General features: G+C 43.0%; 1 protein-coding gene across 5 annotated transcripts; it reads left to right on the top strand.

Moving 5' to 3' along the window:
- Positions 1-6,087: 6,087 nt before the first annotated feature.
- Positions 6,088-26,112, top strand: DLGAP5 (DLG associated protein 5). 5 transcript variants are annotated; one of them, XM_039553203.1, is made up of 20 exons: positions 6,088-6,129; positions 6,720-6,777; positions 9,272-9,521; positions 10,741-10,949; positions 11,411-11,515; positions 11,925-12,009; positions 13,705-13,803; positions 14,562-14,632; positions 16,292-16,584; positions 16,968-17,086; positions 17,169-17,286; positions 17,672-17,757; positions 18,305-18,465; positions 19,197-19,289; positions 20,711-20,930; positions 21,918-22,140; positions 22,504-22,561; positions 23,640-23,805; positions 24,173-24,222; positions 24,884-26,112. In XM_039553203.1, exons 3-20 carry the CDS (start codon positions 9,281-9,283, stop codon positions 25,004-25,006), a joined length of 2,520 nt encoding a protein of 839 aa, XP_039409137.1. In that variant the 5' UTR covers positions 6,088-6,129; positions 6,720-6,777; positions 9,272-9,280; the 3' UTR covers positions 25,007-26,112. The 5 variants fall into 5 exon arrangements, with proteins under 5 accessions (XP_039409137.1, XP_039409136.1, XP_039409135.1 ...); XM_039553202.1 differs by having other exon boundaries at positions 17,166-17,286; XM_039553201.1 differs by having other exon boundaries at positions 10,741-10,958.
- Positions 26,113-26,912: the final 800 nt, after the last annotated feature.

Here is a 26,912-nt window from a genome sequence, read left to right as displayed (position 1 = left end):
CTCCACCACCTCCCTGGGCAGTCCATCCCAAAAGAGCTGCAGGGAGGTCACTGGGAGTGTCCCTCCATACTGGAACCCCACCAGCATGGTGCCAGCCTTGCCAGCTTGTTTTGCTAACGTTGCCTCCCTGGCACAAACACTAAATACCCTTTTGCTGTCGTCTGTCCTTGGCAGAGGAAAACATGAGCTGCTGTTCCTGGTGTAGATGTACCCACAGCAGTGGTTTGTCATGCAAGTGTCACCCCAGCCATCTTCTCTGTGCAGTCTTCAAGAAGTCTCAGCCTACAGGGAGAAAGAGAAGGGCACTGCAGAAATCCTCTGAAACCAAAGGTATCAGGAACAAGAGAGAAACACAAAGGGAAGGCACTGGGAAAAGGGGGATTAAGTGGTGGCATCAGGTGGTAGTCTGAACCTAAAAGGGTTTCTACAGGAAGGAGCTTCCCCTCTCCTTAAAATATTTTTGCAAATCGTTTCCACTTAGATGGAAGCAGGTAGGAAACTGAAAAGGCCTGGTTTCTTTCCACCCGAGGGAACAGCAGGAAGCAGCGTCAGAAGACCTTCAGGATATCAGGAAAAGGTTCTTCCCTCAGAGGGTGCTGGGGCACTGCCCAGGCTCCCCAGGGAATGGGCATGGTCCCGAGGCTGCCAGAGCTGCAGGAGCGTTTGGGCAACGCTCTCAGGCACAGGATGGGATTGTTGGGATGTCTGCAGGGCCAGGGGTTGGACTGGATGAACCTTGTGGGTCCTTTTCCACTCAGGATATTCTACAACTATGATTCCCTGACCTGCTGGAGGGCGGCACTACTTACTCTGTGTATACACTACTGAGAGAAGATCCTGGAGATTGTTCTGAAGCTAAAAAGCAGTGTGTCAGCACAGCACTGTGCCATGACAGTCCTGGTGAGGGGCAGAGCTGATCAGCCAAGGCCCAAGATCACATTAACATGGTGTCTCAGATAGCTGAGATGAACCTCCCAAAGTCTCTGGAGCCCCTGTTGACTATGGCCACTATATACAAATAGAGGGTGGGAGGGAAGATAGAGGTAAGATGAAGGTCAAATATTAGATCAGGACAGGACAGAAAACAGACCCTACTGTTCTCACCCCTCCAGTACTTTCTCCACTGGACTGTAACAAACCACAGAACAACAACGGGATTTAGCTGCTGCTGACACAGTAGTTTCCTGTGTTCCAGGGAAAAAGTCTGTATTTTGGTATAGGACCAAATGCATACGGAAAAAAAGCCTGTTTACTAGCATGGCCCCACAGTTTGGTGACACGCAGTGAGATGCAAGATATCCCCAGATGACTTAAAGGGGAATGAAATATGTGCCCTGTCTTATTAGAGAAAAGCCCCACAAAGATACGGCCCCAATCTTTTGTTGTAAATTGATAAAGACAGTGAACTGCCATTTGCTGCTAAGTGACTTCTAACGATGAAACAACCTTTCTCCTCCCACCCCCTCGGGGCATTTAGTGATAATATAAGAAAGATTTTGCACATTGTTTAGCTCAAAGGGCCATCTGGCCCTTCTGCATTTCAGTAGCCTTGAACATTAAAAAAACAATAGATAAAGAAAACCAGTCCTATCTTATCAGAGACCTGGAGAAGTTTTACTCTGTCAGAGCAAAGAGGATTAACCAAGTCCTTACAACTCTTTTATTGTTTCCACCTTGATTAGCAGTCATATTCCTCACAGCTTTGTGTTGTACTCCCTAAACCAAGATGTTCCTTACTGGCTGTATTAGCTTTAACCATGAAACACAACTCCAGCAGTTCCATCCAGCTTCCACAGATGTTCCACTCCTGGGCAATGGAGACACAACAGAGGCACATGCCAAAAAAGATACAGGTTTTCAGCCAAAATTTAAAAAATAATAATACTGGAATTATTGTGCAAGTAGGGAAAAGGATGGTCTTTTCAGAGGAAAATGCAATGGTCTTGGCCTAATTCAGAAACATACTTCCTGCTGCTGAAACGTCATCTAATCGCACCCCACTAAGTGGTTTCTTCATCTGCTTTTGCTCAAGGGGATAAAAACACAATTCCCCCAAAGCAACCCACTCCAAAGTCCCTGGAAACAACAAAAACTTTGGTCTCAACTCAGCTTATGGTTGGCTTATGGCTGAATCCAGCATTTCTTCTGGGGTTAATTCCCACTCCCCTCTTTGCCGTGGAAGAAAACTCAAGATGGGTTGAGTCTGGAAAGAAGTGTGAAATCCTTAAGAATGTGGCTTTGGGCCGTGGGGGACGAAGCCAGCTGAGGATGCTTTCACCTGCAGTGCTGGAGCAGGTTTGTGAGTGGAATCTGTAGCAGCAGGGAACATTTGGTGTAAATACCCCATAAATAACAGAGGATGTACAGATATGCTGAGATAAAACCACTCAGGCTGTGTTCCCAACTGCACTTTGCCTCCTGACATTGCTAGTTGGCATTTTTGTGAAAGCTGGGAGCTTATAAATGTGCTGCAACATCCAGCTTTTGGGTATCAGCTGCCAGAGTGCAACAGAATATCCAGAGTCAGGTACCTCGTCCTGCTATTAATAGTCCAGAGAGAGACACTTCCCAAGGGCAAGTGGAAACTCCCACCTGCCGAGCAGAAACCAGGGAGAAGGAAACATCAAACGAGGAGTGTATTGGAGTCACTTTGCATAGGCACTCTAGGTGTTTCTATCAGCTCAGGGTCCCCGGCCCACACATTGGGGTTTAGGAGCCTGTCAGTGCTCTTTGAAGGATCAGAGCAATAACAATTTCTGTTTAACACTGTGGGTGTCGGGGTTGCATTTGATGTTAGTTGTTGTATGTGCTGGTTTGGGTGGTGGAAATACCCAGGAAAGGGAAGATGCTCTCCAGGCTCATCCAGGTGAGAGTCCAAACATCTCTCTCTACCTGCCTGGAGCATGCCCTCCTCCCAGGTGACAGGCTGAGGCACTGCGGGGTGGCTTCCTCCCATTCCTGGTAAAAATGGGCTGCAGAGCAAAATAAACCTCACAGAACACAGCAAGAGGCTTAACTGTGCTCCACAGTTGCTCAAAGACAGGAATTTCACTTCTACTTTCTGCTCCTAGAATTTGTTCTGGTTTTTAAACTAGCAACCACTTCAAATGAAAAGCCTGAGCAGAAGTAGGAACAGCAGCCAATGCATCAAAATGAGTTTGCTGTTCAATACATGACTGAGAGGTTATCAATTAAATTTGGCAAGAGGGCTACCCTGTGCCCTCTGCAGCATCATGTTTTGCCTATAGAGGATTTTCTTTGACTCCATGCAAGTGGCTGTGGGGTACAGCTTTGTAGCTCCATTTGCCTGTACTTCCACCAAAAATATGATCAGGAAGTGTAATTATTTCAGGGCTAAATTTGGGGATAGATTTCCCTACACACTCCATATTGCTCCTCATTTGTGCAAGGGTGGGGAGAATCACCTTCACAAAGAACAATATTCTGTGTGAAGGAATGAAGAGCAGAAAGAGCAAGTTAGCAGATTGCCACATAATGATCTCCTCAGTACAAATGTGTTGGATAATGACAGTTTTATTGCCAAGAAATAAAGAAATTCAAATTGGTTCTCAAAGCTCAATGGCTAAAATGGGATATTATCATAAAATCATCAGGTCTGTGTGAGAACAAAGAGTTTTACCTGTCAGGCATGGCTAATATCTGCACAGGATAATGAGTTTAGAAATTCATATCCCTTGTTTATCTCTATTAAATAGTAATATGTTTATTCCTCTTACCACAATATTTCTCTTAGCACAATAAAATCAGTAGCAATCAGGAATTTGGTTGGAAAACACCTGATTAGTGTGTTTTATCTCAAGTGACATTGCAACACTTTAAAATCTTGGCATTATTCAAGCACACCGAGACCCTTGTGGTGACCTAAATATTGTCAGTGGAAGGTGTGTCTGCAACATGTTAAGGAAACCCATTCTGGCTGTAACATACCCGGCTCAGGTAACACCTGCAGAGGTGCACAGCAAACCCAGGGCAGGTACTCGGGTTCCCCAAAGGGCCCACGGCTGTATTATCATTCGTGTTGTTATTTGAGCTCCTGAGATTAAGCCCAGGCTGTAGCAAAGCTTCCTAAATTCAGTATTGACATCCACGTGAGTGGAAATGAGCAAATGTTTCAGTCCAGATGCTCCAAGGAGCAAACAAGTATTGTTTCAGCATATTCAGGTATGCAGTAAGAGAAGAACTAATTTTTGGTTGAAAGGATGACACTCCTAGACTCGCTTTCCCCCTAAAACTTGTGTTTCAGCATGGCTCACATAGTTTAACTATATCCTGATGTAAGGTAGAATTGCTGAATGTCCTCAAATTCCACTGCCACAGGAGGAAAAGTGGAGTAAGAAAAATCAGAAAACACCGAGGACTGCATTGGATTGGACTCTGTACAGTCTACAGACCTGAGCTCCTGTGTTTCTGTTGTTTAATTGGATCTTTTTCAAACCATCCGTTTGGCAGCACTCAATAACCTCCATGCTGATCTTTATTATCTCTAGCAAATAAATGATTGTAGGATTAGGCTGGATGGTCAATATTTGTGACCTTTGCCGTAACCTTTGTCAGTCTGTGCAGAAACAGGGGGTGACTCTTCCCCGACTGCTCCCATCTGGGATGCCCAGAGCCACTCACTCTGCAGTAATCCAAGACTGATCGTTGCCGTGGCGAACAGCTCTGCGCTGTTACTGTGGTCTTTAATCCAGTTATTGCTGTCTAAAAATCGCGTTTATATACAAAATTACTGATATATTTCTGTAACGCCAGAGGGGATCCCGCATTTTCAGGCAGCTGGAAGGGCATGGCTGTCCTCCGCCGCTGACCACCGCTCCTGCGGCTCACCAGTTTCCCGTTTCCCAATACTTTTTTTTTTTTTTTTTCCCCCCTCCAAACGCCGTCCCCATTTTTGCAGTGCCACCAAGCGGATGGTTCCTCCGTTAGCATTTGAATTTCCCAGGTTAACACTTACAAACCAGCACAGAACTATCCAGTAGCTGAGAACGCTGTTAAACGCAACCCACCCCAGCAACCCGCGGGGTTGGTGCGATGCGTGTATGGGAGGAAATAAAGGGTCTTTAATAAAAACACTTTAATAATGTGTTTGTGGCCCTTTCAGACCTGTGGAGACCCGGCTTCGGCTCCTCAGGAGGTGGCACAATGCGGTCACTGAGGTGTGGACACAGACCTTGTGGGCTTCTCGGTTCAGGAGAGACATGGAGCTCCTGGAGTGGGTGCAGGGGAGGACGACAGCGGGACTTGAGCATCTCCCTTTGGAAGAAAGGCTGAAGGAGCAGGGCCTGTCCAGCTTCGAGAGGGGACCTCATCCCTGTCTGTGTCTACAGGGAGGTCTCAGACATGGACCAGGCTCTGCTCCGCGAGGCCCAGCAATGGCACAAGAGGAGCGAGCAGGAACGGATGCCCACAAGTTCCACCTGAACGTGAGGAAGAACTTCCCTGTGCAGTGACCGAGCACTGGAACAGATTGAGCAGAGAGGCTGTGGACTCTGCCTCATTTGGGATATTCCAGAGCCGTGTGGACACAATCCTGTGCCATGTGCTTCGAGACGGAGATTAGACCAGATGAGCCACTGGGGTCCCTTCCAGCCTTGTCCGTTCTGGGATTTTGTGGGTGGTGGGAGGGCTCATTACTCTCCGATTCTCGGTAGGAGTGAGGGCTCTGCAAGCCCAGACCGCTGGCAGGTGGCCGCCAGGTCCGGCTGACCCCGGAGCCAGGTGACCCTCATGTACAGGTGACTCCAGGTACACGCAACCCCCACACACGCGACCCCCGCCGCCATCTTAGCGCCCCCCCGCGCCGCGCGGGACGACAAGGACAGGCCACGCCCCCGCACGCTCAGCACCTTCACCTTCCTCACTCCGCCAGCCAATGAGCGGCAACCGGGGGCGGGGAAATGCTCCGAGCAGCCAATGGGCATTAAGCGTGGCAATCGGGCGACCAATAGGCAGCTCGCCGTGGGGGTTCGGCGCTGCCCATCACTGGCCGCGCGTGAGGCCAATGGGAGCCGGCGGGCCGGCGCTGGCCAATGAGCGCTGGCGGCTGAGATTTGAAAGCGAGGCGGGGCGGCGCGCGGCGGGGCGGAGGGCTGCGGGCGGCCGGGACAGGTAATGGCGGCCCCGGCGGGGATTTTGGGGGTCCGGACGGGATTTCAGGGGTCGGAAGGACCTTGACGCCTCGGCAGTAGGCTCCGTAAGGGGACCCGGCGTGGGGGTCTCTCCTGGCGGTGGGCTGGCAGCATGCTTCTTTCGCTTGGGGCGCCTCAACCCTGAGGCGCTGTCGGGGAAGGGAAGAAGGGGCTGTCCTGGGGGAGCCCGCTCAGCGGGGTCTGGGGTGTGCCCCACAGTCTGTTCCGACCCCCGGGGCCCGCCTGGAAACCGTTGAGTCCAGGTTTTACTCAGTCTCTAAACTTAACGGGTTCCCGCTGTAAACGTAACGATGTTTGCTTCCCCTGCTCTGTTTGCTCACTATTCAGGCTAAAAGAGCACCTAAATGTTTTCATGCTCCTATTGCCCTTTGGTTCTTAGAGTGTTGCTGGTCAAAAGTGTCTCTTTTCCTTCGTTGTTATTTATCAAAATACGTCTTCAGCTTTAATTTTTGGTACTCTACCTTAGCCAGTCACAAATCTTTTGTATAAACCCTTTGTCCCTTTCTTTAGTTGAGTTTATGCCAATTTAAATACCAGTTAATCTTCTAGGCTCCTCTTCGGGCAAGATACTCCACGGGAGCAGTAACCTGGGAAGAAGAGGAGACAGGTATTTTTTGTCCTAAACACATCTTTAGGATACTGAGCATGCCATCCATTTTTAATGAGACCACAGAGATCACTGGGAACCTCCTGAATTGGGAATACGTTTCTGGGAAGCTCTGTCTGTTTCTCTGCTTTTATTACATTTGCTCTCTTCATCTGTAAGATTAATTCTGCAGGATTTCTTACTGAAATACGGATCACTTCTTCATGGGACTTTTTAATGGGAGAAGTCCTAAGTGGACTTGTACGTCAGTAAATACCTAGGAAAATATTAAAAGTAGGAGGTAGAACAGTGTTAAATGTTTATCAGTGTTTAAGGCAAGTGCAGCTGTCTGAGAGCTTGCCTGATAGATAACAATGTATATTCTGGGAATATAGGTTGTGTTGCCATCAAGGTTAAAAACTGTGCATGCACTTTGAAAGGATTGCTGTACTTAAAGAACATGTTTAGGGGTAAATTTAGGAACTTTGTCCTGTAAAAGGATGAGTGTAAAGACTAGACTGCTGCTTTGAGGAATGTTTTTCATCCACTGGCCTCAAAAGCCAGGTGCTTCTAGGACATAGATAGTAGAGATGTATTCCCACTGTTTTCTTTATGGTTTTCTGTAATGTCATGTAATTACTAACAAGATCTGTAATTACTAATAAATCTGTAATGACTAATTCTGTAATTACTAGCAGGATCAGTTCAAATATAATTATTGGAGATGCTCATGAATTAATCTCCCTTAATCACTTAAATGTAAAGCAGGGCAAATATGACCCATGAACCGCAGTGGAGGTTTTTACAGTCATCATTAACTGGCATTTTGAATCAATTTCTGAAAGCTGGAATGCAAGATGCAGGGTGAAGCCCAAGATATTCACAAATCGGGTGGTGCTGGCATGGACCAGCTCTTCCAGGATTGCGTGGAAGAGATCCAATCCCTGATTTTTGTTTTGATTTTTATTCCCCTCTGCTTTCCAACTTCCATTGACCACTTTGCTCTTCTGCAGCACCGAACATATCAGAAAAAAAGGAGCAAAATGCACCCATTTAGGTTTCTGTCCGGTATCTGTTCTAAGCAGTTCCAGGAGGTTGTGCAGGTGCTGTTGGTGCTGTGCGAGTTCCCCCCTACATGAGCACTTCCATGCAGTGGGGAACAGGGAGTGGCCACTGCCAGCACTGATGGCATCTGAACAGGCTTGCTCTGTGTTCCTTCTTCCAACAGCTCAGGATCTCTCCTTGACTGCTTTTCCCATAAGCATATGCAGTTTATTTCTGTGTTATTTCTATTTTGCTGCTGTTTTCCTTCTAACATTTGGGTTTTCCAGTTAGGCTGCTGGTTGAGTTTTTGGCTTTTGGTAGCACATTGATGGGAAGGGGATGGGCTTTAAGAAATCCTGCGCACCCATTGTCAAGTCTTTCCAGTCTAGTTCACTGATGGTTCCTTTAGTTTGATCAGAGCTTGCTGTCCTGAAATGAAGAACCTCAGTAAATGACTAAATTACCAATTAATAACTGTTGGGTGCTTAGTTTAGCTCTGTCACCCTGCTTGCTGTAAAGCTGTTTTCTGTAAGTGGTGGAAGATGAGATATCTGAAAGATCCTGGCTGAGGTGGAAGACCCTTGGCAAGACAGGTTTCAGTGGGGATGCAGGGGATAATAGAATCCCAGAATGGTTTGGATTGGAAGGGACCTTAAAGCCCATCTTGTTCCCATTGCCTGCCATGGGCAGGGACACCTTCCACTAGCCCAGGTTGCTCCAAGCCCCATCCAACCTGGTCTTGGACACTTCCAGGGATGGGGCAGCCACAGCTTCTCGAGGCAGCCTGTGCCAGGGCATCACCACCCTCAGGGAAGAATTCCTTCCCAATATCCCATCCAGCCCTGCCCTCTTGTCCAGCACAGCCATTCCCCCTTGTCCTGTCACTCCATCCCTTGTCCAAAGTCCCTCTCCATCTCTCTTGTAGCCCCTTTAGGAGCTGTTAGCACAGCAAGTGCAAACCAACTGACAATTGGCTTAAGGCTTCCTCAGGTTAAAAAAGATGGGAGGAATGCTGCTTGAAATAACCAGTATTCTATTGCAGTTGCATCCTGGAAACATCCTGGTTCTGAGTACTCTTAGCCATGACAAAATTCCTTGCTATCAGATAGGTCTAATCTAAATGGAATGTTGCTTCCAAGTATTGTCCTACAGCCTTGTCATTTACTTGCTCACCTCCTTAATGTGGAAAACAGCTGTGGAGAAAGCAGCCCAGCCAATCCCAGACATGAGTGCAGTGTCCTCTCCTAATTCAGTGTCAGACTTGTTGACCACTCAACAACCAAACTGGTCCCTGGAATGAATAAAAATAATGAGAAATTGGTGAAAGAGTCATTACTAAAATTATCATTGGAGTTTTCTCTGGTCACATACAGAAGCAAAGAATTCAGGGCTTTGCTCACATGCAAACTTTTACAAAAATGGAAAACAAACCATGACAGTTTTTTCCTAATCACTATGGTTGTTGTCTAAGGTCATCAGGATGGCTGCTACCTCCCAGTTTGCCAGTCGATACAAAAAGGATTTGAGTACAGAAGCCCTCAGAACCAAGGTTGCCCGCAGGAAATCCATCCTTCAGAAGGAGAACAGGCACAAACTCTTTGAAAAGGGCCGGCAGTTTGGCCTGGCAGATGTCAATGTTCAGCTCTCCAAGGAGAGGGGAATTTCCGAGCTCAAGGAGACCAGAGAATTGTGCTCTCAAGAGAACAGCAGTGTGAAACAGAGTAAGTAAATACTTGTTACAGACCTTTTTTTTTAAAGTTAAAAATTTTAAGTATGTTTAGTAGCATTATCACAGAAACCTTATAGCAGTCAACATTTTGATTTGACAAAAAAGTTTAAGATTTAAAACCCTATCAGCCTTTCCAAGTGTTAAAATCAAGGAAATAAAATCTTAATACAGCTGTGCCCTCCTCACTGCTCCGGTGGTGTGAATAACGCTTTGCTCTGATTTGGCTGCAGCAGCTAAAGGAAGAATGCATTTTGTTATTAATATTCTATAGGAAGTGCCTTTATGATGGCTTTGTCCTTTAAGATGTGAAAAACGCCAATCAAAAATACCATCTAACATATAACTGATGCCTGTCATGTGCTTAAGTTGTACTTAGCAATGGGCAATTTTGTATTATATATAACATTATTAATGGATAAATGCATAGCTTGATTTTATTTTGAAAATGGCTAGTTTTTGATAACTTATTTTTCCTCTCAGAAAACAGGGCCTGCATATATGCTGAATTTTGCTTCCTGGCTCTCCTGGATGCTTGTGGTCTAAGAAATTAAGTTAATATTTAAAAATGTTAACAGGTGTTTTTAGAAATATTTTCACCTTTAATATTTTGATAGCAGAAGATTATTGGAGCGCAGTCCGTATGTAATCATATAAAATAAATGTAATAAATGTGTCTTGATTATATTTAATAAATTTCAACTTTAAGTGGATATTAATTTTTAAGGTAGACATAATTCAAGTTTGCAATCTCTTAAGGTTTTATTCTTTTATAAAACTTCTGCTTCATTTATCCTCAAACTGAGGCAGACTTTGGTATCTAAAGCCGACCTAAAGCTCAGCTTTCAATGACGTTGCAAGTGTTTGAATAGAGAAACTGGTACAAATATATAAATAAGTAACTGAAGTGTTAATTTTCATACTAGCAGCCTTACAAGAAATGGTATTTACAATTCCCTGTAAAATGGGAATGAATTTACAGTAATCCTCAGGTGGATATTTGGGGAAGTCTATTTGTAAGTTGAAATTTTCCATTGAATTCTCTTTTAGTGGGAAGGACTAAAACAATTTTAGAGATTCCAGACAGTTCTTCTGCTCTTTGACTTACATTCCTCTTCTAGCTTGGAAAAGTTTATTGAAAGTTTCTGGCTTCTTGTCGGCTCAAAAATATCTTCATGATTTTATAACACATCTGTCTTCCATGTCTGCTTCAGAGCAAGCCACAAATGCAGCCACCAAGAGGATGAACGAGCGCAGGGAGATGCTCCAGCGCTACAAAGAGGAGAAGGAGCTTCGCAAACTGCAGGAGCAGAGGGAGAAAGCCAAGAAAGGGGTGTTCAAGGTTGGGCTGTACAGACCAGCTGCACCTGGATTTCTTACACTTGCCCCTGAGGAAGCAGCGGTAGCAAAGCCAAGAGAGACGGTAACAAGGGTAATATTTAATATCTAAATTAATTATATCTGTGTACTTCATTTAAATTGCTATTTGAATACAAGATGTGTATGTTATTCCAAATCAGCTGTTTATTTTGCAAACGCTTTATTAATGTTTGTTATGGTAAGGAGCTGTAAGGGAGTAATTTGGCTCATTCTCTTTTTAAACAAAGCTGGAGATACTGCTAGTGATATGTGGATTTTTGTATTTATGACTATGCTCAGTTCAAAAACTGGAATGATTCATCCACAAATGAAAGAGCTGCGTTATTTTAGAACTAGTAACTTGTTCATATTTAGTCAACTCGGTTTTGAAAGCTTTCCAGTTTACACACTTGACCCATTTCGCCCAGACATACTGTTTTTCACATTTATGCTTCTTGTTCAGTCTCTCAGGGACGAGGGGGAAGAGGAGTGTGTTAACTCTTGTTTCCTTGGGGATGTTTCCAGGAAGCTCCTGCTTTTTCTGGAAGGGTTACTCGATCAAAAGCCAAGATCCAAGAAGGAAAAACTCTGATACCAACTCTGATTCCAACTGCATCTAAGTCCTCTACGGTTTGTTTTTTATATATATATAACTTCAGTGAATAAATTTAGAGAAAGGGATGCAATTTCAGACTCAGGGTAGTATCTTTACAAGTTTGATTAGATCAGTACAAACAGAAAAGGGCACAGGTTTTCTGGACCTGTTTTTTAATCAAGTTTCTCAAGATACTTAAACTGGTGCTTAAATATTTTTCTTCATTCTTTTTCTGACAATTTCTAGTTTGATAATGCATTTTAACATATCCCTAAACCAATCTATTTTAGTTATCCTTAATGTGTCTCTACTTTTTAAAGCCCCCTGTGACAAATTATTTGATTTTTTCCCTTACTGTAATCTAGGATAGATGAGGAAAGAAATTGGGCTGCTGAATTTCTGGAAATCTGTAACTTCACAAAAAACCTGCTTTTTTTCTTGCAGGTCAGTGCCCGTGGGCAGAGCATGCGCCCTACACAGGCAGGACGTAAACAGATGAGTACAGTCAAAGTGGCTGAAAAAGAGAAAGGTATGGAAGTACATCTGAACCTGAAAGTTGGGGGTTTTTGGGGAAAAGGTCCCAGTACATTTCTGGGTGTAGGAAGCATGGAGGAGATTTTAGGATGGCCATTCCTACCAAGGGCAGCAGCTGGCAGATTATGAAGCGTGTGGCTCCAGGGATTACGTGAACTTGTTGCCTCCATAGGCTGGGGGAAATGGAATGCAGGATCCTGACAGTCCTGGTTACTGATTATTCTCCCTGGGAGTGGGAAAAGAAACAGGTCAGTAGGCAAGCTGCACAGCTGCCAGCTGCCTCAGCTCCTGGAGCTGTGCAGAGGTTTCTGTTTGCCTCAAGAAGAATATCACAGGTAGTGACTGCTGCTGTTACAGAAGAGCAAGTGCCTTGTGTCTGTCGCTTTCTGTGCCACAATTACAGGTATTTCTTAAGAAAACAGCAATTAAAAAAACAAAACAACCTGCACCACCTTTAGGGGGCTAGAATACCTTGGATCAGAAACTTTTCCTCATAGTCCAGTGGTATCCTTAAGTAGATACAGCCAAGTTACGTGGAATATTGATGTTAATGTAGGATATTCAGTAATTCAGAGTGAAATGACTTTCACATCATTAATCTAATTAAATCAGCAAGCAGCAGACCCTTATTTAAATAAATTTCAGCAGTGCCTTTGGTGAATACTGAAAAGATGTATTATTAGTGTTTGATATAACAATTTAAATATTTAATTTTTGAAAAATGGTCATCCACTAGACTGGATTATTTGTTTTGTACTGAATCAAGGATATGCATTATATGTACTTAAGCTTCCCTACCCATGGCAGGGAGGTTGGGATGAGGTGATCCTTCAGGTGCCTTCCAACCCAAACCATTTTGGGATTCTATGAAACACCAATATAAAAATATTTGGGAAGTGAATGTTTGATAAATCCAATGTTGTAGTTATTTATCCAGTAATTTTTTCCCAACTTTTCATTCTAGCCTCTACAGAATTGCAGTTTGACATTAAAGACAGGAATAGCATTAACAATAACCAAGTGGGGATTTCAGACAGGCAGAGTATGGAATAAAGAGCTCCTGTGAAATTTGTCTGTGCAGGAAAACGCTGTCATTTTAAAAGCCTATTAGAAACAGTGCTAAATTACAAAGATGAAAATGATTAAGATGGGTAATACGGTGCATGAACTTGTCATGTTTTATGAAATATTTCAGAGGCAATTAGTCTTAAGAGTACTTTGTTAGATTGCATTAAATTCTGACCTTGGAAATCTTTCATATAATGGCCAGGGCATCACTTTGTTACACCAATGGTTTGCTTAAGCTTCCAGCTGTGCAAATAACCATGGCAAAGTTATTACTCTACAAAACTTCATCTGTAAAGCAGGAATAGTCTTGACTCTGATTGCAGGGAACAGTGGGAAGCATTCCTTAAGCTTTTTGCATGGCAGCAAGCACACTGGTGCCTTGATGGACCTGTAGAGTAAAACCACCTTCAGTCAGGATCCCTCAGTGCATTGCCTGGATGCCAAGGCCAAGCTGTGCTGATTGCCCTGAACTGACCAAAACCACCCAACCCTGTTCATTCTGGCAAGCCCCTGATAACTGCTGGTGCATTTTTCTGATTTCTACAAAATGGAAACTTTCAGTTATTACCTGAGTGCAGCTCCTTATTAAACTTGGAATCTCTGGGATTAATTTCTCCTGCAGTGTTACAGACTGCACCCCAACCAGCCCTAAATGTGAGAGTCACCAGAGCAGCTGCCTCTGCAGCCAGGCAGGTCCTGAAACCAACAGCTGCTACTGCTGGTAAGTAAGGCAGAGTTGTGTAGCTCAGCTGTACCTTAGACTGCATTTAAGTCATGCCAAATTATCATATAAGAAAAGGGCTAAATGCTGGATCACTCGGACTCTTGTCTGGAACTGCATTGCAATATCTGTATCGAGATGTTCAAACTAACACTGGACAGTTCCCCACAAAACCCATCAGTGTGGAGCATCGATGTCCACATGGTAATTACAAACTCAAAGAACAAAGCCAGAACTGGTAAAGATTTGCCTCATTGGTGTATGACTTTATGGCCATATGATTATTAAATGTGTGAGCAGGAACAGGAAGGTCTCTGGAAGAGATGAGAGCCTTTGTTCTTCAGGTTAGGAATTTCTCTTTGTCCATGTTTGCTTCTTTACTAGAATTCAGTATACCAACAGAATTCCTATGCCATATAGAAATTAAAAATCTAAACTCAAATTGGCTTGACGCTCTCTCTTCAAACTTTAAGGAAATAAGGTGACTGTTATTTTTACTATATGACAGTGTCTTAATGTTAATGACTTAATGAATCTGTTTTCTTGGTGATACATCTGTTACTAGGCTGTTAAATCCTAGGCCAGGTTTTCTTTTGAATGAACTTTTGCAATGCTATTTCTTCCCTCTAGCCACCTCCCACCCGAGAAATAAAACAGTCTCTCCCATCTTTACCAACTGGATTTTTATGGCGGTGTTTTGGTGAAAGATTACATTATTCAGATGCTTTTTTGACCTCTGGGAGTGTCTCTTTTTGTAGGTAACCAGTCACAGAGAACAACAGCAAGTGTAGGAAAGCAGAAGAAAGCTGTCAAACCTGATACCACAAAGGTAGGTCATGTAATAGTTGAAATGGAAAAGCAGTAAAACTGATTTAAGAGCCAGTAACTGTGTCATTGTAGCTGAAATGTTCAAGCGAAGAAGTAATAATTTCAGTAATAAGCTAGAACTTGGGAAGGAGCTCCAAGTATTTATACTGATCTATTTTTAAAATTAAGATCAAATTTAGTGCCTGTATAGAGCCAGAAAATATTGTGACTTGGAAGAGACCCACGAGGATCATCCAAGTCCAACTCCTGGCCCTTCACAGCGCAACCCCAAGAATCCCACCATGGATATGGATGTGACTGGTGGATGATTTGATTACTAATCAAGATCTGGACAATGATTTAAAATAGACAAGAAGTTCTTACATGACATATATCTGATGTTTTAACTAGCCAAAAAAAAAAAAAAAAAGACTGCTTTGCTGGCTTTATCGAGCAGCTGTAAATTCTGTGCAGTTCATTCCTTTTTGAAGTGCATTCTGAATGGATCCTTTTCCTGCTCAGGTAATGATTTGGGACTCCAGAAGCTAAGAAATAAACACAATTTTAGGTTTTGAACCACCAAAAAATAAAGCTGGAAGTGCTATTTTCTGCAAGGTAGAATGCTATTCTCTGCATGATTTACAACTGAAGGCAGTCATTGTGGTTCTTGCTGCCATCACTTCCAGGATTTTTTTATTGCATTCATGTACAGACAGTTCTGTGCAAGAGCTGTCCATGATTTCTTCCTTCTTTGCGCTCCACCCTTCCCTCTCACACCTCCCATCTCCACCTTGTTCCTGTAACTGCAGCTGTGCTCTAGTGTGTTTGAGATTGTGCAATCACACCCAAACAGGAGGTAAGAGCATTTGTGTCTTCCTTGGACAAGCACCTCTTCACCAGATGGAGTCCCTGCCAGTTGGTAAACTCTTACTGTAACCACAGGCAACCTGTTTGAAAAGGTTGGTTAAAAGCAAAGTTCAAGATTTACGTTCCTAGCAGGGGTGACTAAAGTATAACAAGACTTTCAGTGCATTGAGGATGCATATTTTCTTGAAAAACACCCAAAGTTTTAGCTGGCTTTAGCTAGCAATCTTGATTAGGTATCTCAGAAATGTGTTCTGTGTGACTATCTGGTCACTCATCTCGTAAGAATGTGAATTATTGTTTAGTTTTTTCTCTTTTAGTGACATTCTGTGGTGCTAACTGCACTTGGGTTGCATTCCTCAGCTATCAGCCTATTCCAGCTTGTTTTTCAATGATAGGATTGGAATATGTGTATAAACTGTGATTATTCAACAGGCCTAGTTGGATTTGTAGCCAGTAATTCTGCTCTTGAGGATTTTATCACCTTAAAGCTTTTTTCTAGCAGTGGGAGCAAGCATTTGCCAATTTTAATTATTGTTTTGGTGGGTGAGTTGTTCTGCTTTAGCCCCTGGAGTGGATTGTTGCATTCTTTGTAGTGAAGTTACTTCTGTCTCTAGAATGATTTGCAGGTGTCAAAAATGGTTGGACTTGTTGGTAACTCATCACTCTTGTACAGGTGTGCTGTTGTAGGAGCTGCCTTACCTTAAGCTGTTCCCTTCCTGATGGCTTTCAGACTCTCATGTTACAATTCAGCCCATGCTTATTGCAAGCACATGATTGATTGGATGATTTGATTTGTCTGTCTATGCTGTTACAGGTATTTCCTTCTAAACATCAAGTGGAGACAAATGCTGGAGTGGATCCCAGGGTGAAAAGTTCTGCAGCTGATTGCAAGCATTCAATACCAGTAGAACTTCAGCAAGAACAAACCTCAGTGGAAAACAGCAATTCTTCTCCAAGGAGACCCAGAACACGCTCCTTTGCACCTCAAAACTTTGTGTTTCAGCCTCTGAGTGGATTAGCAACCTACAGTGTGACACCCATGTCTCCTTCAAGGGCAAATGCTTTTTTGACACCCAGTGCTGTCTGGAATTTTTCAGAATCTTCAGTGTAAGATTCTTCCTTCTAATGGGGCCTAAAACGCAAGTGAGCCTCTCTGTGGGGATGCAAAAAACATTTGTCTATAGAGAGATTCACTTTGTAACAAAGTGTTGTGTTGTAACACCCGATCCTCATGGCTTCTATCACTGCTTAAATGTGGACTTAATACAACAGCAGATATGGATATAATCCATAATTCTGTCCTTCCTTTAGGAGCAGCTGTCAGGGACTTTGCCCTGTATCTATCTGCACAGATTTATTAATTTATTATTTGAGTTCTCTAGTGTTGTGTGGAAGTTTGCCTTCTAAGCTGTGCATTTCTGTGTATTTGGCCATATTTGATGTCACTTTCTCAATGTGTCGTAACTAAATGTACTTTTCTTTGTTTCCAGCAAAATATTTGAAAAATCCAGTGAAACTAAAGCTCAAAAGCCTACTTTAAAAAGTCAAAATTCACCTGCTGTTAAAGGCATTCAAGAAAAGCAAATGACCACAAGTTTGAAAGGAGAAGGTATGAAGATAACATTTATTTTATTCTAATGCTTTTAATTATCACCAAATTCTGAACAAATTCCTTTCATGTTTTTCAGCAGGCGAATCAGATGAGAGAACTTCCACTCAGAAATCAAACAAAACAACTCCTCTCTCAACAGCACTTGCAGTGAAGTCAGATGATACAAGAGAGCAAGAGCATGATGTGCCCTATTTCAGGTCTGGGTTCATTTGTTTCACTTCCCTGATGTCCATTTGAAGGTTCTTAATATGAGTAATGAGACATCTTCAAAAGATCAGCTTAATTTAATGGTGATTGGTGCCTGCCAGCTGTGACCTGAGCAGGCACGCATTCCTGTCTTCCTTTTTGTACCTTTAGTGCAAGGAATGAATATAAAATTCTGGAGACTGACACCTTGTCCTAAGGATCATGAGCTTGAAACCAGTAGAAATTGCACCTCAGCCAGTCAGCAAAGTAAAACAGTCTAATGGCTTCTGCTCTAAGACTGTGGCTTCTCTGAAAGCAAAAGGATAGTAACCATTGACAGCCACAAGTCTGGAAATTCTCCAAATCCTTATTTTTTCTCTATCCCTGTATTTTCAGAACCACTCTTCGGGCTGAGACGGAGCGGCTGCTGTCTCAGTGCCTCCAGTGGGAAGGAAACCTTGAGCTGGACATTCCAGAGGATGGTAAGAGTGAGCTGCAGTAGGCACTAGAAGGAGGGTTACAGGAACTGAATGGGACAGAGGGAAGGACATGTATCTGCTCTTTGCAAAATAGCAAAAAAAATTTGCAAAGCTGTGCTAGAGAAAGTTTAGAGTTGCATCCGCCCTAAGACAAAAAGTCTCCTATTACAAAAATTTGTGTAGCACTTGATGTGATGGTGATTGATAAAGTGAACAAAGTGCACATCAAAATAGTTGTTCTGTTGCCAGTCTGAAGTGTATTTAAATGTGTGAACTTTAACCAAGCTAATTTTTAAAAATAAGATTAGTTTTTAATGTGGAATAAGTACCCTTACCTGGGAAAACAAAGATGACTCCAGCAATGCATATCTTTAAGACTTGAGAGAGTAATTTTTTTTGAAAGAAGCAAGTTTAGAACAGGTCAGTGGACAGGGAAGCTCCATCAGAATTGAATTGCAGGTTTGCAATAGATGGGACAACAAACTCCAGACTCCTCAAACGCTTACTTATCCAAGATGTTCTGTATTATTTTTTTTCTTGTTACTACCAGCTAAAGACCTGATTCGCACCACAGTTGGTCAGACAAGGCTGCTCATGGAAGAAAGGTTCAAACAGTTTGAAGGACTGGTTGATAATTGTGAATTTAAACGAGGTGAAAAAGAAACAACATGTACAGACCTGGATGGATTTTGGGATATGATTAATTTTCAGGTATGTACTTGCATGTTAACGTAGTAGCGTAAAACTGATGTCGTTCTTTACAAACCCTGGATTGAAACTAATTGGGTTTTTTTTATATTCAGATTGGTTTTTATTTTGAATTTTGAAAATGCAAGTCCTTGTTTTAACACTTTGTGGCAGTGAATAGTTGCAGTTGGTATGCTATGACTTATAATTCATGGACCAGTTCTTCTGTTGTATCTTCTTGTGGCCTGTGTATCTTGTCTGTCTCTGGAATGACTATGTTTGGCCAAATATTAGTCTGTTTTGGAGTGAGGATACAGTCACAATGTCTACCTCCCAGTTTTTGGAAAATTCCTGAAGCTCACCTGAAAAGTAGGGGTTCCATGCTTCAGTATGAAAATAATGCAGAAACTACATATATAAATAACACTATTTAGAGGTGAGCCTCGGTGGTAGAAAACCTTCATCTCTTTTCCTCTGTTGATGCTTTCTTTGGGTTCAGAATGAAATATAATATTCTGAATTATCCAAAGGTTGTAAATCAGCATTCAACAAAGGAATTTGTAAGTAGTTAAATGCAGAGATGGATTTATGGTCCTAGGCATAGGTTTTGAATTCTCTGCAAAATACATGAGGGTTTGATCTGCTTCTTCAGAGGTATTTCAGAGATTGTATCCTGCAGGATGGAAGACTGTGCTTGTTTGGATAAAGGTTATTTTGCAATGTATTCTTTTGCTTTCCTTATACATGACCAACAGATTGAGGACGTGAATAAAAAATTTGATAATCTGAAGAAGCTTCAAGACAATGAGTGGCAGCCACTTGATGTCCCAAGCAAAGCAGTTGTCAAGGTATGAGTAGCCCCTAAAGCACATCTTGTATGGCTTCTTTAGATATATTAACTATTAAGTGAAATTCCTCTCAGGGTGCACCCTTCTCCCTCGCCTCTCCCACGTGCACTTGTATTATTTGGTGAGTTTAGTCCTAGTTGCCTCTTTTGGTTGGTAAGATTAGAGCTAAGAATGAACAATGACTTTTTTTGGAGTCTTTGAATTCTATGCTAGTAAGACAAATCTCTTAAATTTAGGATATAAACTTACCGTGCAGATGTAAAACAGTTTATCTGGGCCACTGGCATTGACACTGAAACTGAAAAAGAAACCATGCAGGAATTTGGCAGTGACTGCCAGTTTTGAGCAGGGAGTGCTCAATTATAATGGTGTCCCATTAAGCCAACACCATGGGTGGCTTTAAACTGCTGCTTCTCTAAGCACAAATGGATCTGACACTCTCCAAAATAAGTTAGTGCTTATTGCAAAATAAGCTGTAATATGAGTTGTTTTATCTACTCTTTGGATTGAAATATATAAATTGCTTCTGACTAGGTGTCAAGGTGTATTTGCATTGCCTAAACTCTGTGCAGTTCCTTGAGACTGCTTCACTAATCATAAAGTTGATATGAAGGTGGATAAGAAACTTCAGGCATGGGAAAACAGAGGGAATGTGGCCTGTAGGAGCTGCACACAAGTGCCAGAACCCTACAGGTGGTACAAAACAAAACTTCCCTTGGAAAACTGAATGCCAAGAGAGACTTCATTGATTGCCTGGAGTCTGTCCTGTGGTTCCACTCTGTCCCTGCCACTAGGAGTCCCTGCATCCCAGTGCTTCCAAAATCTTACTGAATTTATTAGGAAAAAAGGTTGTATTCTGCATTTCTGAATTGCAGACTCAGTTTGAAAAAAAATCTTAATGTTGTCACCACAGACTCATTTTAACAGCTGGATGGCAGCCCAGGAGATGCTGGGGATGAGCAGAGGCCTTGATGCATAAAATTGTAGCATTGTTGAGGTTGGAAAAGTCATCAAGTCCAACCATTTCCCCAGCACTGCCAAGGCCACCACTGCCCCATGTCCCCAAGTGCCACATCCACACATCTTTTAAATCCCTCCAGGGATGGTGACTCCACCACTGCCCTGGGCAGGCTGGACAAACCTTTCAGTGAAGATGTTTTTCCTGATACCCAATCTGAACCTCCTCTGGTGCAAATTAGATCCAGTTCCTCTTGTCCTATTTCTTGTTCCCTGGGAGCAAAGCCTGAATCCCACCTGGCTGCACCCTCCTGTCAGGGAGTTGTGGAGAGGCAGAAGGTCCCCCCTGAGCTTCCTTTTGCTCCTTGCTGTGTTTGTGGCACCAGCACCTGTGTAGAGGTTCATGTGTGATTACTCCTATCCAGAGAGCTCCCAGGTGTGACCCAGCTTTTTTACCATTCCAGAAAAAGGCTGTTCCAAGTAGAGTGCCCAAAGCCAAGCTGGAAGCAGCTGCCAGAACTGCTGCCCGGAACCGCCTGGCTTCTGTGAAAGCAGCCATGAGGGATAAAATGAAGCAGGAGGGAGCTGCTGAGGGTGCACATCAGGAGAGGCTGCCAGAGGCAGAAAAAGTGGTTTTTGAAGCAGGGTTTTTCAGGATTGAAAGTCCTGTGAAAAACTTCTCAGGTAGGTGAAGTTTAATCATGATTTCTGTGACCTGGAACTACTGAAGAGAGTTTAATCTATTTCACTGGGGAGAGGAATTGTGCTGTTTATCCTGGCTACAACTCCAGTACTGGACATGCTATTTCAACCAGTGACTAATTACATCAGGGCTCCAAAGTAAACTGGTGTACGTGAATGTGCTGATTTGAGTGGTTATGGCAGCATGAAATCCCTGCTTAGACAGAGGTGAAATAGCTGGTTCATGTTTTTCCAGCATAAATTTAATAATGAAATTCTAATCTGAGCGTTCCCAGATTCAGCTGACGAGCCTCTTCATCAAAGTCAATGCCAGCTCACATCCTCTAATTGTAGGACAGGAATTGGGATCTTTTTTTTTCAACTAAACCTCTTGCAGTGCTGTCTTCAAAGCTGCAGATAAAGTCTACCCATAATCTGTGTTCATGGTTAACAAGATTGTAACATAATCCAGTTTGCTATAAAAGCTGTTAAATAGTTTGAGGTTTTTAGCAGGTGCTCAAAATATAACTTCATTTTCAGCATCTTATCTTATTGACATCTGTGAGCAGCCAGTATTTCCAGTAATTCTGCTTCTCTCCCATTTCTAGTTCATAATTTGATTTTAAATTCTGGGGTTTTTGGTGCAGATCTCTCTTCTCATCACAAAACTAACAATTTTTTCATGTGCCTCTTGTTAGTAGGGGAGATCTCCTGAAAAGCTTTGAGCAACACTGGGTTTAAGCCAACTCCAGCAGAGAATCTGTTATAAGCATCAGTTCTGAATGTGTTTTAAACTCTATTAAATTTGAAAGATGAAAGTTAATAATTTCAATTTCTCCTTGCAAGTGTATGTAAGATTTCCATATAATATTTGTATGAGATAATTTAGCAAGCAGAAAGCAATTGTGGCCCTGGTTAGAATCATAATGATCAGTTCATTTCAGTTTCTGGAAACTGCTGTAGGAATGAAACATGAAACACATTTTCCAGGTTTGCTTCCAAGGACCCCTGGAAAACTGGCAACTCCAAGACCATCCATTAGAGCTTTGCACCTGAACGTTCCTTCTCCTCTCCGTGACCCCGAGGATGCAACTGCAAAACAAACCCCATCAGGCCTCAAAGGCTTCCACCCAGCACAAAGTTTGAAAATGGACCAACTTCCCACTGAAAAAACTCCCCCACTGGATAAACTCCCTGATGGTCCTGAACAGAGGTAGGCATGTTTAAAGCAGCTTTTAATTAACTTTGTACAAATAATGTTAGAGTTGGAACTGAAAGACATGATGTTCATACCCATTAGACGTTACCTTTCAATTTGGCAGTGATAAAGTTTGCAAAGTACTTGTGACTTTTCCTTCCCTTAAGCAAATATTAAGAGCTTTGCCCAAATGTAATTTTGCTGCTGGGGGTAGAAGTTTATTGTATGCCCAGGAAGTTTGATGTAGCTCACAAGTGCCAACCAAGCTAGCAAAATTGCAGAACAAATTGTAAGATTAGTTGGACAAGTCAGAAGATGATTGAAGGTGGTTGATGAAGGTGATTGAGAAGAATGAAAATGTTTTGGTTTTTCTTCTAGCATTTCTGTGGTTGCAGAAGAAATTTGTCTGGTTGCTGGAACAGCAGAGGGAAATAAGGTAAGTCATGCACTGTTCATGGATGTGCTTTAAATACTCTGTTATTACTAGCAAAGGAAAAATTCTCTTGATTACCCCAGACACTTGGACTTCTGATCAAATCCTCACTCTAGAAATTTTGTGTATTCCTCAGGGCAGTGCTTTTTCCCTCTGAGGATGGACAAAGGTGGGGACTGCTGCAGTTTGGGGATCTTGTCTTGCTCTTTAGAGCTGTATTTTGGAGGTCCTGGCTGCTCCATGAGGACACTTGTCACTTGGACAAGCATTGTTCCTAGAAGTCCACCACCTCCTCTTTTCTGGTGCGGACTTTTTAAATGCTTTTGCATTTATGGACCGTGACTAAAAGCAACAGCACTCAGTCCTCATGCTGCCACAGCAGAGCATTGGGTTCTTAATCTCCTTAAAGGTATAGCAAGAACTAATCCTAGTGCCAGAAATCCATGTCCTGAAATGTCTGAAGACTTGGTGACATTGCCTGTGTTTGAGTAGCCTTTAAAAAACAGGAATGTGGCCTCTTAATTTAGATGATACTGTGCTACTCAGTGAGAGCCAGTGCTGTGGACTTAATCATCATTCAGTGCCTTTCATTGAAAGTGGAGTATCTTCATTTTGTTACTGCTTAGATCTGTGCATGACAGCAGCAGTCATTTCCCCTCCCATCCCCCTACATATAATACATATTTGAAACATCCTGGTTACTAATTTTTTCTTATGCCTTTTACTTCCTTCTTTCTCTATCAAAATGAGAAATCGCTTGTTGGTGATTTCACTCTCTGGGGAAACTTTTCAGTATTGCTAAAAGGTTTTTCTGGAGGAAAAGTCACCAGGTAACACTTGAAGTTCAAAAGCTTCTTCCCTGTGGAAGAACTGTCAAAGGGATTTTCAGGCTTTAAAGGGTGTTTGGGGTATGGGTCACAGCCTTAAACCCTGAGCCTTGGTCTGCCTGTGCCTCATGCAGTGCCTGGAGTTAAAACTCCATCTCTCCTGAATTGTCCATAAAAACTGTAGGTTAGATGTGTGGACTTGGTCTGACATAACAAAGACATGGCTGGAAGCAGAGAAAATCCCTATTTTTCAGGTGCTGGGAAATTCTAGCAGTGAATCAAAGGCAGTGGATGGCATGGAAGAGATGGAACTGTCTGCTGCAGAACAAGGAGAAGACATAGTCATGTGCAGCCCAGAGAAGGATCCCAGCACAGACACAAACCTTGCTCAGTCTGGAGAGCCACAAATACATGAAACAGGTGATTATCCTAGAGCTGCATGGTGTAGTTTGGGTGGCATTGCTGGGGCCTTCTGGTTGTTCTAACCATTTATAATAATCTGAATATTAGTCTTTGAAATCGGTGTCAGCTTGATTTGTGTGTGCTGTTAGCAAAGCCTCCCTTAGCTGGTGGGACAAACACACACTGCACATGAGCAAACAGTGCCCCAGCAGTTCTCTGTATAGTTTCTGTGTGGTTATGTGAAGCAGAAAGCTGATAAAAAGAAATAAATACAGTTTAGAGTTTGGATTTCTTTTAATAAATACAGAAAACAATACTGATTTTTCAGCTTTGAAAACTTTTTCAGAGTAACTTTTTAAAAAAAAATTATATGCTTATTTTTCAGATGTTTCACGCAGTGGTTTGACACCCATTGACAGAAATTCTCTTGATGTGGTAAGTTGACCTTCAAGTTTATTTGACTAAGACAGGCTGCGTGTTGCAGGACTGTTAACCTTTGCTGCAGTCTCAGTTACTGCACAAAGAAAATTAAACTCTTACATGAATTGGCTCGATAACATCTTTAAATACAAACCACATTCCAGCTGTCTCCCTGCTTGGGCTCACACTGGATTCGTTGTTGCTCATGATGAGTGTAGGATGAATCAAGACATTTGTAACAGGACCATGTTGGATTCTTGTCAGATTGAGCCTTTAAATTATGTTTCTTACAAATTTCCTTGTAGATGTTCACTAAAATAGCCTTTTTTTTCTTCCTGGAATTTTTTAAGCCTACCCCAATGTTTTTTTAATCACTTTAGCATTTGGGGCTGGAAGTAACATTCAGCAGGGAAAAGCAGGTGTGCAAAAGCTTTCACACTTAATAGAATTCATAGAATTTGGGTGTAGGATTTCTTGTGAAAAATCCTCTTTAGGATATGGATTATTGACTTGAGTAAGGAATGTCTGTCTTCAACATGGACCACATGTAATCACTTTTTATTTTATGCTGCAAATAAGCTTGCAAAATTACTCTTGGGGAAATCAGAGTCCTTCCAGTGCTCCACAGTTTAAGTGTTCCTCAAACACTGACTGCACACTCTGGCTCCTCCCACAGCCAATGCAGGATGCTGAGCTTCCCTTCACTCCAGTCAAGACCAGAGCCCAGAAGTTTGCAGCAGCTGAAGTATTCAGTGACCTCATCGTGTTTTCTCCTGTTGGTCCCTCTGGGGATCAATGAAAAGTGACTTAAAATGCAAAATATGTAAATACTGTGACCAAGAAGCCCACAGAGGGTACCTGGAACACAGTCTGCTACACTGGAACTGTGTTGAGAGAGGAAGAGTACCTGTGGTAATGGATCTGATAATGGGTTTTGTATCATTTTATGGTGTGGTTGTGGTGCACCAAGCACTGCTGTACAGCAGTAGTGGGCTGTGTTCTGGTGATCCCTGCTGTATCCTCTGGCTGTAAATTCTGACTGCAACCTGAAGCATTTTTATGTTGGTATCATTTCATGTATTTCCTGTCTCCTTCAGGTTGTAAAACTTTAAACTTTCTGCCCTGACCTGACTGACCTCATGACTTATTGTTATTCCAAGGTGCCTACCCCACCAGCTGTGCCTGTGCCCCTTTTCTGCTGGGAGGGCACCTCTTGGGGTGAGACCCAGCCTGTTCCCTCCTGGAATACTTTGTCACTGCTCTGGGGGTACCTCTGCACCCTCAGGCTCCAGTGTCTGGTGTGTTAACACCTGCCTCAGCACCAGCTATGGCAGTGTTGGATGCATGCAATTCTTTCCTGGGGTTAACAACCACTGGGTTTGTAATATTAGAAACTAACTCAGAACAAGGATTTCTAAGTCAGATAATGTCAGATAAGTCCGATTTCTAAGTTTTCTTGGCAATGTATTAAAATAGGCATTGATATTATTTCCTTTAAGGATGCAGTTTTCTATTGAGTATCTTAAGGACCTTTCTCCTTGTTTTAGACATCTTTAGGCTCAGTCTCTTCTCTCATCTTGTTCCTTGTGCATTCCCCATCCAGGCTGTAACATATTTGTGCATAAGGAACATCCCAGTTCTATAGACTCTGGATTTGAGGAGTATTACAGTACCTGCAGTTGTTGTATTTTTAACAAATACTCCACTGGGCTTCTTCTTGTACTGGTGACCTTAGTGTAACACACACATCCTTCCACCAGCCTCGATCCTAAACCAAGCAGAGAATTCAGTCCCTCAGCAGAAAGTGTCGCTGCCACTGCCAGGAGCGCTCGTCTGGCAAGTTTTAACCTGGGAGCTGTGTACTGATTACACTGAATAAAGAGAGGAAGCTGATGTGTGCTGGAATCCACTTTCTTCAATCCAATGTCCTGTTCATTACTAAACTCCAGTTCTAGGGATACTTCTGGGTACCTTTTAATGACTTTCCTGCTGAGGAATGATTTGGGTTGGGAGGGAACTCAAAGCCCATCCAATTCCACCCAAGGACCCCTTCCACAGACCAGGTTGCTCCAAGCCCTGTCCAACCTGGCCTGGAACACTTCCAGGGATGGGACAGCCACAGCTTCTCTGGGCTGCTGGTAGCAGTGTGCTGCTCTAGAGTGCTGCATCTGCTGGAAATTTTAAGGACTCTGTTTGTAACTTGGCACTCCCAAGTATAAAAGGAATCACTGTTATAAAACAGCATGAGACACGTCAGAGAAATCTTTGGAAACTTCAGTGGTGGCTGTTGCACTGTTCTTGTTTTCCAGACAAGACTGCAGTGACTCACAGCAAAGGGAACATACTTCTGTTTTCTTTTTTTACCAGCCTGACTCATGAGGTGAATTTGCCAATAAACTTCCCCACCCTTGAAACTGGTCTTGACTCACACAGGGGTGATGAGTGGGGAGCAGCACAAGGCTCGTGACCCGTTCCGTGGAGTACGTAACACTCGGCAGGGTGGGATCTCCCTGGGCAGGGAACTGTACTTGGGACACGCTGGTTTGGGCCCCCAGCTGGGCTGAAATGAAGGACAGGGATGGCTTCTCCAGCCCCAGGCTTGCAGAGAGATTTTTCTTCCTCCAGCTCTGAACCCTCTCCTGAAATACTTCAGGCTCGGAGGCTGTCAGGTTTTCCCTGTGTTTCCTAGAGGATTGCTGCCCTTG

This window comes from Corvus cornix, chromosome 5, assembly GCF_000738735.6.
Source record: "Corvus cornix cornix isolate S_Up_H32 chromosome 5, ASM73873v5, whole genome shotgun sequence".
In the NCBI taxonomy this organism is placed as follows: Eukaryota; Metazoa; Chordata; class Aves; order Passeriformes; family Corvidae; genus Corvus; species Corvus cornix.
The sequence above is the reverse complement of the archived record's forward strand: the minus strand, read 5'-3'. Positions and strand labels throughout refer to the sequence as shown.

What these genes read in the sequence shown, in the direction of transcription:
- DLGAP5 (XM_039553199.1), top strand. Translation starts at nt 9,281, where the DNA reads ATGGCTGCTACCTCCCAGTTTGCCAGTCGATACAAAAAGGATTTGAGT. An exon ending in CCTGATGGTCCTGAACAGAG is followed by an intron (nt 22,141 to 22,503) that starts GTAGGCATGTTT and finishes TTTTTCTTCTAG; the next exon opens with CATTTCTGTGGTTGCAGAAG. An exon ending in ACAGAAATTCTCTTGATGTG is followed by an intron (nt 24,223 to 24,883) that starts GTAAGTTGACCT and finishes CTCCTCCCACAG; the next exon opens with CCAATGCAGGATGCTGAGCT.